We start from the raw sequence: 17,438 nt of genomic DNA on the forward strand, positions 1-17,438 counted from the left end.
TACATATTGTAAAAGTTAGTTAACTTGTAAAACGTGTATATCTAAACTCTTATCTCTTTCTGTCAGTTGTACAGTTATCAATCTGCAGCAGTTTTAAATATTGCTATTGTTAATAGTAATGGTCCAATGTTTCATTTTAGTGATACAGCGCAGAAACATGCGCTTCGGCCCTCCGAGTCCACACCGACCAGCGATCCCCGCACATTGACACCACATACACTACACTTGGGACAATTTACATTTACACCGAGCCAATTAACCTGCAAACCTGCACGTCTTTGGAGTGTGGGAGGAAACGGAAGATCTCGGAGAAAATCCACGCAGGTCACGGGGAGAACGTACAAACTCCGTACAGACTGCGCCCGTAGTCGGGATCGAACCTGGTGCTGTAAGGCAGTAACTCTACCGCTGTGCCACCGCGCTTGGTGGTAGTTGAGAAACATTCAGCCTTTTTGTAAAATAATCAATTTTAACAAGCGCTCCATACAGAGTAATCAATTGCTCTGTAATCAATACTCCATACAGAGTAATCAATTACTCTGTAATCAATACTCCGTACAGAGGAATCAATTACTCTGTAATCAATACTCCATACAGAGGAATCAATTACTCTGTAATCAATACTCCATACAGAGGAATCAATTACTCTGTAATCAATACTCCATACAATCAATTACTCTGTAATCAATACTCCATACAGAGGAATCAATTACTCTGTAATCAATACTCCGTACAGAGTAATCAATTGCTCTGTAATCAATACTCCATACAGAGTAATCAATTACTCTGTAATCAATACTCCATACAATCAATTACTCTGTAATCAATACTCCATACAGAGGAATCAATTACTCTGTAATCAATACTCCATACAGAGGAATCAATTACTCTGTAATCAATACTCCATACAGAGTAATCAATTACTCTGTAATCAATACTCCATACAGAGTAAACAAGTATTGCATACAAAATATTACATACAAAATAAAAAGCATTGCAATTCATATAAAATATGAAAACGCTGTCCACAATAATCTTACAGAAGGTGTTGTAACTGTTTTTTTACCTCCGCTGCGCTTCCTGATCTTCAGAGGGTGGTCCATTCTGGACCTGACGTTGCACTGTAGGACCTGAAAGAGAAGATCAACATTTTAATCTCCATCTTCATTTCTGTTGATGGTAATTCAATGGGGTCATCCAACATCAGGGTAAAATAGAAAACAAGTCTGCAGTCTTAAAATGGTGGTATTTCTGGTAATGAAGGGGTCTCTGAGCAGATGGTGGACAATCACGTGGGCACATGGAGGTCCCGTGCATCTGAATGGTGAGGCCAAAGTTCCTAAAGTGTTCCTTCAAATTGGTCAGATCCATTATCTCCCTGATGAGCGGGAGTGGGAATTTCCTGGAGAGATGAGGAACCACAGATGCTGGTTTACAAAACAAAAGACACAAAGGGGAATAGATCGGGTAGACGCACAGAGTCTTTTGCCCAGAGTAGGTGAGTAGAAGACCAGAGGACAAAGGTTCAAGGTGAAGGGGAAAAGATTTAATAGGAATCGGAGGGGTAACTTTTCCACACAAATTCTGGTGGGTGTATGGAACAAGCTGCTAGAGGAGGCAGTTGAGCCAGGGACTATCCCAACGTTTAAGAATCATTTAGACAGGTACATGGATCGGACAGGTTTGGAGGGATGTGGACCAAAAGCGGGCAAGTGGGACATTGTTGGCCGGTGTGGTCAAGTTGGGCCGAAGGACCTGTTTCCGCGCTGTGATTCTATGACTGTAAGTGCTGGAGTACCTTTGAAGAAGAGTCATATGAGGAAAGATTGAAAAGACTAGGTTTGTATTCACTGGAGTTTAGAAGGATGAGGGGGATCTAACAGATGCATATAAAATTATAAAAGGACTGGACAAGCTAGATGCAGGAAAAATGTTCCCAATGTTGGGCGAGTCCAGAACCAGGGGCCACAGTCTTAGAATAAAGGGGAGGCCATTTAAGACTGAGGTGAGAAAAAAATCTTTTTCACCCAGAGAGTTGTGAATTTATGGAATTCCCTGCCACAGAGGGCAGTGGAGGCCAAGTCACTGGATGGATTTAAGAGAGAGTTAGATAGAGCTCTAGGGGCTAGTGGACTCAAGGGATATCGGGGGGGAGAAGGCAGGCACGGGTTATTGATAGGGGACGATCAGCCATGATCACAATGAATGGCGGTGCTGGCTCGAAGGGCTGAATGGCCTCCTCCTGCAACTATTTTCTATGTTTCTATGAGTCCTGACCCTAAATGTCACCTGCACATGTTCTCCAGAGGTGTTGAGCTACTCCAACACGTTGTGTTCTTTGTGTTGGAATGAACTGCAGATGCTGGTTTACACCAAAGATAGACACAAAATGCTGGAGTGACGCAGGGGACAGGCAGAGAAGGATTGGGTGACGTTATGGGTCGAGACCCATCTTCAGACTTCCTTCTTCTGAAGAAGGGTCTCGACCTGAAACAATACCCATCCCTTCTCTCAAGAGATACTTTGTGTCCTTTTGTGTAAATCATTTTGTGTAACTGCCAGCTGCAGTTCCTGGTTATTGCATTTGGACTGAAGTTTGACATTGATTCATCAGAACAAGTCTAATACAGTAGCTTTCAAAACCCGGTATCAAACCAGATGTCAGATCCTATTGTGGGGAAGAAACTGCAGATGCTGGTTTAAACCGAAGATAGACACAAAAAGCTGGAGTAAAAGCCCTGTCCCACTGTACGAGTTCATTCCAAGAGCTCTCTCGAGTTTTAAAAAAATCAAACTTGTGGAAGCACGTAGAATGTACATCGCGGGTACGTCGGAGCTCGGGGACTTCTCTTAGCGGCTCGTAACGCTAACGGCAGGTACTCGGGAAGACTCGCTAACGGCAGGTAAACACGGGAAGACTCGTGAAGATTTTTCAACATGTTGAAAAATGTCCACGAGAGCCCCGAGTACTGACGAGCGGCCAGTACCGTAAATCTCCAAGTTCGAATCAGGGCAAACTCAGGAGAGCTCTTGGAATGAACTCGTACCGTGGGACAGGGGTTTAACTCAGCGGGCCAGACAGCATCTCTGGAGAGAAGGAATGGGTGACATTTTGGGGGGAGACCCTTCTTCAGACTGGTCAGATCCTCTTGTGTTTGTGTACTACCTTTATGGATGCAGCATTGAATTTTGACAAAACAGTGAACATGTTTGAGCATTTCTGCCAATATTTTCCACATGACGCCAAATTTATTCCAGATCCTCTCTGCACAAGGCATGTTTATGCAAAGATGCAGCTTGAAGCTTGAGGTTTCTCACTATCCCGACTGCGGGTGCTGTCTGTACGGAGTTTGTACGTTCTCCCCGTGACCCGAGTAGGTTTTCTCCGAGATCTTTGCCCTCCCACACCCCAAAGGTGTGCAGGTTTGTAGGTTAATTGGCTTCAGTAAAATTGTAAATTGTCCCTGGTAGTGCGGACTCGATGGGCCGAAGGGCCTGTTTCCACGCTGTATCTCTAAATTAAACTAAAAGTGAAAACAAACCCAGTCTATCCTGTCTCTCCTCACAAGTGAAGTTTGGTTTGGTTTAGAGATACAGCGTGGAAATATGCCCTTCAGCCCACCGGGTCCGCACCAATCAGCGACCCCCGCACATTAACACTATCCTACACTCAAGGGACAATTAACCTACAAACCTGCACGTCTTTGGAGCGTGGGAGAAAACCGAAGATCTCGGAGAAAACCCACGCGGTCACGGGGAGAACGTACAAACTCCGCACAGACAGCACCCGCAGTCAGGATTGAACCCGTGTCTGCAGCGCTGCATTCGCTGTAAGGCAGCAACTCTACCGCTGCGCCACCGTGCTGCCCAAGCGTTACTCCACCGTCAACATTCGCAGTGAATCTTCTCTGCATCCTCCCAGCGCGGCCCCATCAATGTGTACCCCAGCTAAGAGTCAGACAGCACAGAAACAGCCTACCATGTCCATGCCAACCATCAAGTACCCGGCTGCTCATTTTCCAGCACTTTGCCCATGTAAAATGTGCCTTGATAATACATGTGATTTTACTTCGGAGTGACTACATGAAGAAGGCCGTCAGCCCGCATGCACGTCATTACATCTAACGCATTTCGCAATGACTGATTGGCAGGCGCGTCGCTCCTTCCAGCGGTAAGTTTAAAATCCTCAGGTAAGTGTTTAAACTTTCTCTCAGGCCGTTTCTCCTGGTTCAACTTCTACTTTCAGAACGAGTTCGAACCAAGAGGAGAATATGTCTAAGGTGAAGAGACGGGCCGTGGGGAAACCGACTACGGAAGACCGCGGGACTGCGGGTGGCGGGCGGCCGTCCATTTCGCCTTCCGAGTCGCTGGCGGTGGAGCCAGCGGCTACAGACTTGGTGCCGGGTGAAAGCACCTTGGCTACTCTTGGGCGGAAAGCCACGAAGAGGTCTGTCAGGCCCGTAGACTCGAACGAACCCTCATTCAATGGGTAGCGACTTTGGGCGACTAACCCACATGGAGCACGTGTTGGAGAGGTTGCTCCATAATGGATATGCTCCAAAGGAGGGAGCTATATCAGCGCGGGTCTCCTCGACAGCCCACGGCAGCGGCACGTGTTTCAGGGCTGCACAATGTCTCCCTCTCTGAGGAGGGGTCAGTTTTACACTGACTCAGAGTTCGGAGGTACAGCTGGGGAGCATACCTCAAGGCATGAGGGGCAAGACTCAGAAGTGTTTAGAGGGGTTACGAATAGTTAGAGGGGTTTAGAGAGGGGTTCGAAGTGTTTCTGGACACTAAGCCCTTCTAAACCTCTCAAAACGCCGCTAAACCCCTCTAAACCCCTCTAAACCCCCTCGAAACCCCCTCGAAACCCCTCAAAACACTTCGAACCACCCTCTAAACCCCTCTAAATATTCGCAACCCCTCCAAAACCGTACTAAGCCCCTCTAAGCCTCTCGGCACACCTTTAAACACGTATATGCCCATCTAAACACCTCTATCCCCTTCTACCCACTTCCAAACCCCTCTTAACCACTCTAAACCCCTCGTAACCGCTCTGAACCCCTCAAAACACTTTTAAACCATTCTAAAGCATTCTAAAGTCATTTAAACCCATCTAAACCCATCTAATCCTCTCTAAAACTCTCTAAACCACCTCCAAACCCCTCTAACACCCTCTAAACACCTCTAAACTCATCTTACCCCTCTAAGTCACTCTAAACCCCTCTAAATCCCAAACCACTCGAAACCCCTCTAAATACTTCGAAACCCCTCTAAACCCCTCGAACCCCCTCTAAAACCCTCTAACAACACTAGACCCCTCTATCCTCTAGACCCCGCAATAGCATCCAAATTTGCTATACCGTCACAAACAGGGGAGCCGCTGGGAGAGGATTTAGCCATGAGCATTAACTACCTGGCCTCATACCAGCTCCAAGATCTGGCCATGGAGGAAACTACCAACAAGTACCATATTCCTGCTAACTGTGCCTCATTGAATATGCCGGTGGTAAATCACTCCATCTGGGCTTACATTGGAGCCCAGGAGGTGAAGCTACAAACAATATTGAGATTGCTCGCCTCAGGCATCACGGGGCCCCTGTCTGATGTTCAGCAGGATGCCATGGCATTAATGTGCAATGCACATTTCGAGATCAATTGCCTACGAATCAATGCCATTCGCCCTGCTCTGAACCCCAAATTTGTAGCATTGTGCAAGGCCAGCAACATTCAGCCACCAAACCTCCTATTGGGCAAAGATTTGCCGAAGCAGGTCAGGGAGCTGGATGATGAGGCAAAAACGGTTGGGCTAATGAAGGCCCCAACTGCACGCAAGACTTCATCTTTCCAGCAGCAGCACCCCTACGCTCCCCTCAACACCAGATGGTACACCAAATCTGGTGGAAAAGCCGAACAACTGGCACAGAGGCCTTTTTTAGGGCAAGGCCTAAGCCGGCCCACGGCCCATGGCCCACGCCCTCCGACAGTCCTACCCCCCAAACCTCGGGGGCGGAAACAAACACCGCTAACCATTGAGGTAGGTGAGTCTGGTACTCAGCGGAATATTTTGGGTATGGATCAGTTACAAGTTGGGGGAAGATTGCAATTTTTCTTGAATGAATGGCGTTGGATAACATCAGATCCATTTATACTGCACAGTATACAAGGTTTCCAAATTGAGTTCCTCCTCAATTCACTTCCACCCACACAGCATACACCAAACCGCATGTTTGTTCTTTCACAACACGAATGTTTGGATGCACAAGTGGACATTGAATCATTATACAAAAAAGGGGTAATTGAGATGTCGAGTCATGAAACTCACCGATTTGTGTCTAATATATTCACAAAACAAAAGAAGGACGGAAGATGCGAATCATCCTTGACTTGACTGAACTTAACACCTTTGTGCAGTATCGACATTTCAAAATGGAAAACTTTGTTTCTGCCAAACAACTGGTTTCCAAGGGATGTTATATGGCATGCATCGACCTCAAAGATGCATACTATTCGGTGCCTATTCATGGGGATCACCGGAGATATTTGAAGTTTTGCTGGATGTGTGGCAGTTTAAAGCATTGCCTAATGGGTGAGCTTCAGCCCCCAGATTATTCACTAAATTACTAAAACCAGTCCTGGGGCTACTCCGGGCTCAGAATCATATTGTGATGGCATACTTGGATGACATCCTTATCATAGGGAAAACTATGAAATTAGCTGAATTATCTGTGTCAGCTACCAAACTCATGTTTGAGAGATTGGGGTTGCTCATCCATCCAGTTAAATCCAAATTGATACCATTTAGAGTAATTGATTATTTGGGATTTACCATTAACTCAATTCACATGACTGTGACTCTGCCTTGGGGCAATCAATTAGAATCCAAGCGGGATAATATATGCCTGTAACCCACATATATCCCGAATATAAGCCTGTAACAATCTCATTGTTAAGGACCAACCTTCTATTAGACAGGTAGCTAGTATAAATGGCAAACTAGTTGCTGCTTTTCCAGCTGCACAGTTCGGGCCTTTGCACTATCAAAATTTACAATGTGCAAAGGAGCAGGAACTCAAATTCCATGCAGGTCACTTCGGTAGACCTATGCGGTTGCCAGCTGAAGCCATTGCAGAGTTACAATGGTGGGTGACAAATATTCGGCATTGCTCCAGTGCAATTTTGGTCGATACACCATCAGTTATTCTACAAACTGATGCTAGTGCTCTAGGATGGGGAGCTACCAATACCATCTCTAGCTGCGGTGGCAGATGGAATATGCAGGAGTCATTAATTCTTCAGTCACATGGTATTAACTATTTAGAGTTGTTGGGAGCACTCTATGGGCTGAAGGCTTATTGTGGCAATATACATCATGTGCATGTTCAACTTCAGATTGACAACACTACAGCAGTGGCATATGTTAATCACATGGGTGGAATCAAGTCTGTATCCTGTGATAAATTGGCTAACCTTATTTGGCACTGGTGTATTACGAGAAACATCTGGTTTTCAGCTATCTACTTACCAGGTAGATACAACATGGTGGCGGACTTCAGGTCACGGAAGTTCAATGACAACACAGAATGGATGTTGAATGACATAGTGTTTAACGACATAGTCGCTCGGTATGCCGTACCGGAAATCGATTTGTTTGCATCCAGACTAAATCACCAGTTACCCAAATATGTTTCATGGGAACCAGACCCAGGGGCAGTGGCGGTAGATGCATTCTCGCTACACTGGGGTGGAATGTTTTTGTATGCTTGGCCAAGATCAAGCAAGATTCCGCCTCTGGCATTTTAGTAGTGCAAGAGTGGCCTACTTGGTTCCCACTCGTCCTGGGAATGATATCACAGCCTTTTATGGCTGTCCCCAAAAGCAGAAATCTGCTGGTTCACCCTGTGACGGGGGAAAACCATCCACTACATGACCGAATCAATTTATTGGTTTGCATATTCTGAGGAGACCGTACCTGGGGCTCGGGCTATCAGATTGTACAGTGGATGCGCTCACTGTGGCCTGGAGGGAGAGTACCCAGAAACAGTACATCTTTCATATCAGGAAATGGAAGACGTACTGCTCACTCTCAAACATATCGTATGACACGGCACGCATTACGGATGTGTTGGAATTCCTATCAAGACTGTTTTACGATCAGAAACTGAGTTATAGTGCCATAAATAGTGCCAGAAGTGCATTATCATCTTACTTATCGCTGGGATCGGGACACCACACTGTTGGGTCTCACCCCTTGATAACTAGATTCATGAATGGCATTTTCAATTCTACTCCCCCTAGGCCCCGGTATACGGAGATATGGGATGTGAGCGTGGTGCTCACGCTGCTCCGCCAGTGGGCTCCAGCTTCATCTCTGTCTTTGCCCGAACTCACTCTCAAGGTGGTCATTGTTTATGTTTATGTTTTTTGTTTATGATTTAATTAAGCAGAGCAGACCAGGGCTGTCGTGGCTCAAATTAGTTTTTATGGCATACCCCATGGACCTTCGGTTGTGTGTAGTTACACACATACTACAATATATCAAGGTCACCAAGAGCCTCCGAGTCTCAGAATTATCTGTATTCATCAGTTACACAAAACCTCATAGCAAGGTAACAGTGCAGACCATTTCAAGATGGTTAAAACTGGTTCTGGCATGTGCAGGTGTGGACACTGACATTTTTAAATCTCACTCCACCAGGGCTGCACCTACGTCAGCAGCGAGGGAAATGGACGTCCCTCTCGACCACATCATAGCGGCTGCAGGATAGTCTAATGAACTGACGTTCCAAAGGTTTTATAATGAATCAATCGCCAGACTGGGGGCTTTTGCCAATTCCATTTTAGATTACGTTTTATAGTTTCCCCCTGGATGAGAGGGGTCACTATTATATTTCTTTGATTATTAAAGCATCAGCATATTTAAATCTATGTCATGTCTGAATGCATTAATTATGTTCACTAATCCTGGTCAACTGATGCAGTGTGTGACGCATGGACTCGTATCCACGGCATGAAATCACAGAGCTTTAAAATCTTCACGTAGTCACTCACGTGACTCCGAAGTAAAATAGTAAGATTAAACTAGAACTTACCAGTTTGAAGTTTGATCTGTATTTTATGAGGAGTTACGATGAGCGATTACGTGCCCTCCGCTCCCAACCCTCGTATCATAAAGATCATCTGATCATAAAGTCCTCTCTAATCTTACTATGTTCAGTTCAACAACTGTTATCTGTGATTTCACACCGCTGCTTTGAAGATTGACGCGCATGCGGGCTGACGGCCTTCTTCACGTAATCGCTCATCGTAACTCCTCATAAAATAAAGATCAAACTTCAAACTGGTAAGTTCTCGTTTAATCTTACTTTTTTTTCAGTTTAGTTTAGTTTATTGTCATGTCGACTAAGGTGCTGTGAAAAGCTTTTGTTGCATGCTAACCATTCAATGGAAAGACAATGCATGATTACAATCAAGCCATCCCTAGTGTACAGATACATGTTAAAGAGAATAACATGAATAACATTTAGTGCAAGATAAAGTTGAGTAAAGTCTAATCAAAGTTAGTCTGAGGGTCTCCAAAGAGGTAGGTAGTAACTCAGGACTGCTCTGCAGTTGTTAGTAGGATGATTCAGTTGCCTGATTATAGCTGGGAAGAAACTGCCTCTGAATCTGAAGAAGGGTCTCGACCCAAAACGTCACCTATTCCTTCGCTCCATAGAGTCTGCCTCATCCGCTAGGTTAATCCAGCATTTTTGTCTACCTTCTAAATCTGGAGGTGTGCGTTTTCACACCTCTGTACCTTTTGCCCGATGGGGGAGGGGAGAAGAGGGAGTGACTGGGGTGAGACTGGTCCTTGATTATGCTGCTGGCCTTGCCGAGGTATAAATCCACTGGCTTCTTTTACATGGTGAGAACACCATGAAGTCAGGTATCCCATGTGTCTTTTTAACCAACGTATCTCCCTGTGCTGCCCCCTCCTACGTCGCAGATAGACATAAAAAGCTGGAGTAACACAGCGGGACCGGCAGCATCTCTGGAGAGAAGGAATGGGTGACATTTTTGGTCGGGACCCTTTTGAAGAAGACAGGAGAATGGAGTTGAAAAGGCAAGATAGATCAGCTTGGATTGAATGGTGGAGTAGTCTCGATGGGCCAAATGGCCTAATCCTGCTCCTATGATTTATGAACATGAACATAATCAGCTGCTCTTTGGGGAAAGTTCAACCTCCTCTCTGAAGGAAAGTTTGAGCTGGTGCCTTTTCCTGGAATAGAGAGTATCACTGACCACCCTAATACTCCACCGAACAGTCAATTCCAAAATAGGCTGGATCAGATGCAGCTACTTAAACTGACCTTGAAGCTAACACGACACTGATCTTGACATTAATAGGCAGCACATCCCAGGCACAGTCCGATGGCTGGAGGTTGCCCAGAAAATGCTTTATCATCTGTAGGGACTGCCCGAGCCTGTCAAGGCATTGCTTTGAGCACTCTGGAAACGTGGTGTATAGTGATCAAGTCTAGGGAGCAGATTTGGCCATTCGGCCCATCATGTCTACACCGCCATTCGGTCGTGGCCGATCTATCTTTCCCTCTCAACCCCCTTCTCCCCGTAACTTTTGACACGCTTACTAATTAAGAATCTGTCAATCTCCGTTTTAAAAATACCCAATGACTTGTCCTCCACAGCCGCCCGTGGCAATGAATTCCACAGATTCACCACCCTCTGGCTAAACTTTGTTGCAATCAGGGGCAAATATTTATCAGAATCAGAAGTGCTTGGTTAAATTTCTGTAGAGGGGCAATTTCTCCTGCATAAACTCCAGGTGTAACCATATCTATTCATACAATATCAAGCGGAAAATATTGCTGCACACTTACATTTACAGGCATTTATATTTCCAAAATTAAATTTTCCCTTGCCGCTGATATCACACATGGAATTTGTCATAGTTGATAAATGCTCATCGAGGAGCAACCAATTTCTTCTAATCGTTGACAAATTACTTTGAGACTCCAATGAGTAAACTATTTATATTCAGTTATGCCAAGCAAACACTAATTTGGTGGGGCTATTCCCTGCTGCTCTCTGAAAGATGATCGGTTTAAGAGACGGTAGTCATGTACTACGATTAAAAACTTTGTTATAGTTTTAATTTCCATTAAGCTCCTTCAGTCATCTGCCAATAACGAGACATAGAGTCCCACAGAGCAAAAACAGGCCCTTCAGCCCAACTAATCCATGCTGACCAAGATGTGCATTCTGAGCTAGACCCACCTGCTAGTGTTTGGCCAATATCCCTTTAAACCTTCCATAATAATCACAGAAACATAGAAAATAGGTGCAGGAGGAGGCCATTCGGCCCTTCAAGCCAGCACCGCCATTTATTACGATCACGGCTGATCGTCCCCAATCAATAACCCGTGCCTGCCTTCTCCCCATATCCCTTGATTCCACTAGCCCCTAGACCTCCATCTAACTCTCTCTTAAATCCATCCAGTGATTCGACCTCCACTGCCCTCTGTGGCAGGGAATTCCACAAATTCACAACTCTCTGCGTGAAAAAGTTTTTTCTCACCTCAGTCTTAAATGGAAACACCCCTTTATTCTAAGACTGTGGCCCCTGGTTCTGGACTCACCCAACATTGGGAACATTTTTCCTGCATCATCGTAATCTTATTTTATTAGCCAAGTACGTTTTGCAACATACGAAGAATTTGATGTGCCGTACAGTCATCCTAATAAAAAGTAACACAACACACAAAATACATTTTAACATAAACATCCACCACAGTGACCCCTCCACATTCCTCACTGTGCGGGAAGGTACCCGGGCGGGACGCTGAAGGACACGAAACCGAAGCCAAGAAGTCGAAGCCAAGATGCCGTACGAACATCACGTCGAAAAGCCGAGATGCCAAACAGACACAACGCCAAAAGGACACGACGCCGAACGGACACGTCACCGATAGGAAATGACGTTGAACGGACATGAACTTCTCCGGGGACAGGATTGGTCCGACACCTTGTCAGTCATCGACAAAGGTCAACAATTGATCCAGCCCCCGTTGCGTCCATCATATCACTGCCTCTGTGACAATCGCAACAGCGTGGAGTCACTGTCACCATTCTACAAACGCAAGCTCAAGCTCCCCCCCCCCCACCCTCCCGTCTCCCACTGGCCAGTGATGTGATGGACGCGGGGGACTGGACCAATCGCTGACCTTTGTTGATGACTGACAAGATGTCGGACCAATCCCGTCCCAGGAGACGTCATGTCCATTCGGCGTCATGTCCATTCGGCGTCATGTCCATTCAGTGTAATGTCCATTCGGCGTCATGGCTTTTCTCCGTTATGTCAGTTCGGCGGCTTTTCGGCGTCTTGTCCTTTCGGCGTCGTGTCTGTTTGGCTTTGTGTCCTTTTTTGGTTCGTGTCCGTTCGGTATCTTGGCTTTTCGGCGTGATGTACGTTCGGCATCTTGGCGTTGGCCTCTTGGCTTCAGCTTCTCATCCTTCGACGTCCTGCCCGCACACGGTGATGGAAGGCGAAGAAATCTCTCCCTTCTTTGTACTCCAGCGGCCGCGGGCCTCCAGCCTTCCGTTGACGGGACGATATTACTCCCGTAGCCGGCAGCGGGCCTCCTCGTCGGGGCGATCAAGCTCCTGCATCGGCGGGGGGGAACCACAGCTTCCCCGTGCCGGGCGATCTACCACAGGTCGGGGCTAGTCGAATGTCATGCGGCCTTTGGAGCTTCCCGACTTCGGTCTCTTACCTGAGACTGCGAGCTCCTTTCTTATCCATGAACCTGTCCAAGTGGCTTTTGATAGTATCTGCCTAACCCCACCTCTGGAAACTCGTCCCTTTGTTCTGGATATTCATCTCCAGTCTCCACAATATCCCTCTACAAATTTACTAATCATGCCTTGAACATTCTCATCCAGATCATTACACTAAGTGACCAACAGCAATGGGCCCAGCACTGAACCCTGAGGCACACCACTAGTCACAGGCCTCCAGCCTGATCAATAACCTTCTACCATGCTTCCTTCCATGAAGCCAATCCAGTTAGCTATCTCTCCCTTTATGTCAAGCAATCTAACTTTCCAGAGCAGTGGATCATGTGGAACCCAGTAAAGGACTTTGCTGAAATCCATGTAGACCACGTCTATAACCCTGCCCTCATTGACTAGAGCCATGGAGTAATACAGTGTGGAAACAGGCCCTTCGGCCCTACTCGCCCACACCAGCCAACAATGTCCCAGCTACCCTAGTCCCAATTGCCTGCGCTTGGTCCGTAACCCTCTAAACCTGTCCTATCCATGTTTCAAAAATGATGGGATAGTCCCAGCCTCAACTACCTCCTCTGGCAGCTTGTTCCATACACCCACCACCCTCTGTGTGAAAAAGTTACCCCTCGGATTCCTAATCTTTCCCCCTTCACCTTGAACCTATGTCCTCTGGTCCTCAATTGCCCTACTCTGGGCAAAAGACTCTGTGCATCTACCCGATCTATTCCTCTGTTACTTCTTCAAAAAATTCTGTCCACTTCTGGGGACATGGTGTGGTGCAAAAAACATAGAAACATAGAAACATAGAAATTAGGTGCAGGAGTAGGCCATTCGGCCCTTCGAACCTGCACCGCCATTCAATATGATCATGGCTGATCATCCAACTCAGTATCCCGTACCTGCCTTCTCTCCATATCCCCTGATTCTTCAAAAAAACTCCCTCTTAAATATAGTCCACTACCCTCTGTGGCGGAATTCCAGAGGTGTGAAAAAAAGAGTGTTAAAAAACCATGCTGATTATCCCAAATCAATCTCCGTCTTGACAAATGCCTATCCCTCAGAATCCTCTCCAATAACCTACGACCACAGATGTTATAGGCTTAACATAGAAACATAGAAAATAGGTGCAGGAGGAGGCCATTCGGCCCTTCAAGCCAGCACCGCCATTCATTATGATCATGGCTGATCGTCCTCTATCAATAACCCGTGCCTGCCTTCTCCCCATATCCCTAGACTCCACTAACCCCTAGAGCTCTATCTAACTCTCTCTTAAATCCATCCAGTGACTTGGCCTCCACTGCCCTCTGTGGCAGGGAATTCCATAAATTCACAACTCTCTGGGTGAAAACGTTCTTTTCTCACCTCAGTCTTAAATAACCTCCTCTTTATTTTAAGACAGTGGCCCCTGGTTCTGGACTCGCCCAACATTGGGAACATTTTTCCTGCATCGAGCTTGTACAGTCCTTTTATAATTTTATATGTTTCTCTAAGATCCTCCCCTCATACTTCTAAACTCCAGTGAATACAAGCCTAGTCTTTTTAATCTTTCCTCATATGACAGTCCCGCCATCCCAGGGATCAATCTTGTGAACCTACGCTGCACTGCCTCAATCACAAGGATGTCCTTCCTCAAATTAGGAGACCAAAACTGTACACAATACTCCAGGTGTGGTCTCACCAGAGCCCTATACAACTGCAGGCATTGAACAATATCATTCAGAACCACATTCTCATCTGATCATACCATTACACCACAAATTTAATCAGACTGAACCTGAAGTTTTGACTATTCAAGTCCACAGGGGCATATTTTCGAACAACTAATGAATGGTCTATCTGTCTCTTCCAGAGTAAATTCATAAATTTGAGGAGTAGATGTAGGCCATTTGGCCCAACAAGTCTGCTCCACCATTCAATCATGGCTGATCTATCTTTCCCTCTCAACCCCATTCTCCTGCCGTCTCCCCGTGGCCTTTAACACCCTTACTAATCAAGAATCTGCCAATCTCTGTTTTAAAAATACCCAATGACCTGGCCTCCACAGCCGACTGTGGAAATGAATTCCTCAGATTCACCACCCCCTGACTGGAGAAATTCCTCCTCAGCTAAAGATCTCTCCTTTTATTCCGAATAACTTTCTTGCACTAACCCTGAGAGAATCAGAATTTTGCATCTCAAGTGAATTTGAGCCATAGAAAAAGTCAACGAAGATTAATAGGGATGTTGGCAGGACTCTAGGGCCTAAGTTATAGCTTTATAGAGAATGTTGGACAAGCTCGGACTCTATTCCATGAAGCATTGCAGCTGGAGTGATCACCTTGTAAAATTATGAGGGCCATAGATAGATAAGTAAAATCTACACAATCTATTTCCCAGGGATGGGTGATCAAAATGTTGAGGCCATAGGTTTAAGATGAGAAGGGAAAGATTTAAAAGGGGCCCCAGAGGCAACTGAATCATCCTACTATAATCAGAGAGCAGTGCTGAACTACTATCTTTGGTGACCCTCGGGCTATCTATGATCAGAGTTTGCGAGCTTTACCTTGCACTAAACGTCATTCATTTATCATGTATCTATACACTGTAAATTAGAATGATGTATGTCTTTCAAATGACTGGATAGCACGCAACAAAAGCGTTTTACTGTACCAGACACATAACAATAAACTAAACTAACTAACTTCTTCACACAGAGGTTGGTATGCATATTCTTAGCCCCCCCCCCCTCAGTCATGGCTGACCATGGGTGTCTCCAGGGTGCTATTCCCTATATGGAGGACGCCTGTGCGTGACTGTGTTTAACGTGGGGAGACTGGTGCACAGGCAGCCACCCCACGGTCCTTGACAGATCTGGGTCAGGATCCAGTGTCATGGAGTCCAAGACGACCGGAGACCCTTTTCTGCTGCAGCCTTCATCCACCTTCCCAGCCGTTGTGACGTTAGCTCCACTAAGGTCAGCCATCGTCCTCCGCCTGTTCCACCGTTGAGGTCTTGGTTGGATTGCTCTTTGTCAGAGACCTCCCCCTCGACCTTACCACCAATCCCCGTGACCGTGTGGGTTTTCTCCGGGTGCTCCGGTTTCCTCCCACATTCCAAAGACAGCGCAGGTTTGCAGATTCATTGACTTCAGTAAAATTGTAAAATGATCCCTGGTGTGTAGGATACCGCTAGTGTACGGAGATCGCTGGTCGGAGCGGACTTGGTGGGCCGAAGGGCCTGTTTCCATGCTGTATCTCCAAAGTCAAAAGTAAAGATTGCTTTACTGAGTACTGTATGTGTGCTTTATCATCTGAAAACTCCCTGAAAGGTGACAATTGTCCAATAGTGCTCATGCCTAGAATCTGGAGTTCCCTCTGATTTAGTAAACCAACTGAGCACTGGGTTTAACATAGAAACATAGACAATAGGTGCAGGAGTAGGCCATTCGGCCCTTTGAGCCTGCACCGCCATTCATTGTGATCATGGCTGATCATCCAACTCAGGGGAGGCCCTGACCACGGGGAACAATGGAGGAAGAGACTGACTTTGGTGCCTTCCCACACAGTGGGAAACTTTGATTCTGCTTTGTGGGGATGTTTTATGTCAAACCCTATAGTGTGTTATGTCCCTTTTTTAATTGTATGCCCTCCACCGAAAACGGTGTCTGAGACGGGCTGGGAAGATCATCAAAGACCCCTCACACCCCAACCATGGACTGTTTGCCCTCCTCCCATCAGGGAGGCGGTACAGGAGCCTCAGGTCACGTACCAGCAGGATGAGGAAAAGCTTCTATAACAACACAATCACACTGCTGAACTCGGAGTCCCGACGATAGACTCTCTGGTCCCTCCGTCCCCCTTTGTTTAATCATTCTGTATTTCCTGATTATTCAGTATCTTCTCTCTTTCTATTTTTTTCTTGTCTTTTCTCTTTATGTACAACTACTACGGACTGACGCAAAACTGCATTTCGTTGTACTGATACTTGTATTTGTGCGATGACATTAAAGTTGAATTGAATTGAATTGAATTGAATTGAATGGCTGTATGGGAATTTCATTTCACTGTGCCATCTGGCACATGTGATGAATAAATCTATCTTGTGTCTTGTATCTTGTATCCTGTACCTGCCTTCTCTCCATAACCCCTGATCCCTTTAGCCACAAGGGCCACATCTAACAGATTCACCACTCTCTGTGTGAAAAATGTGTTTCTCATCTCGGTCCTAAAAGATTTCCCCTTTATCCTTAAACTGTGACCCCTTGTTCTGGACTTCCCCAACATCAGGAACAATCTTCCTGCATCTAGCCTGTCCAACCCCTTAAGAATTTTGTAAGTTTCTATAAGATCCCCCCTCAATCTTCTAAATTCTAGCGAGTACAAGCCGAGTCTATCCAGTCTTTGGAACAGAACATGCTGGTTTGTTGTGTACTGCTTCGGTGAAGTCTATTATTCTTACACTACAATTGTCTACAATATTCATCTATGAATCTGCTTACCTATAGTATAGTCTTACCGGATTGTATTCAAAATGAAGAGCTTCACTGTACCTAGGTACATGTGACAATTGAGTATCATGGAATCATAGCTTATCTGTTTAGTTTATTATTGTCATGTGTACCGAGATCCAGTGGAAAGATTTTGTCTGCGTGCTATCCAGTTAATGAAAGG

The 17,438-nt window shown here is 45.8% G+C and overlaps 1 protein-coding gene across 3 annotated transcripts in view; it reads right to left on the reverse strand.

The window, feature by feature from the left end:
* Positions 1 to 17,438, reverse strand: part of LOC129700559 (ena/VASP-like protein) — a 250,622-nt gene that overhangs the window by 69,572 nt on the left and 163,612 nt on the right. For all 3 annotated transcript variants that reach the window (XM_055641165.1, XM_055641163.1, XM_055641164.1), the window contains one exon: positions 1,067 to 1,130. In XM_055641165.1, coding sequence (XP_055497140.1) covers positions 1,067 to 1,130 — 64 coding nt within the window. The remainder of the gene's footprint in view (positions 1 to 1,066; positions 1,131 to 17,438) is intronic.

This window comes from Leucoraja erinacea, chromosome 9 (assembly GCF_028641065.1).
Source record: "Leucoraja erinacea ecotype New England chromosome 9, Leri_hhj_1, whole genome shotgun sequence".
In the NCBI taxonomy this organism is placed as follows: Eukaryota; Metazoa; Chordata; class Chondrichthyes; order Rajiformes; family Rajidae; genus Leucoraja; species Leucoraja erinaceus.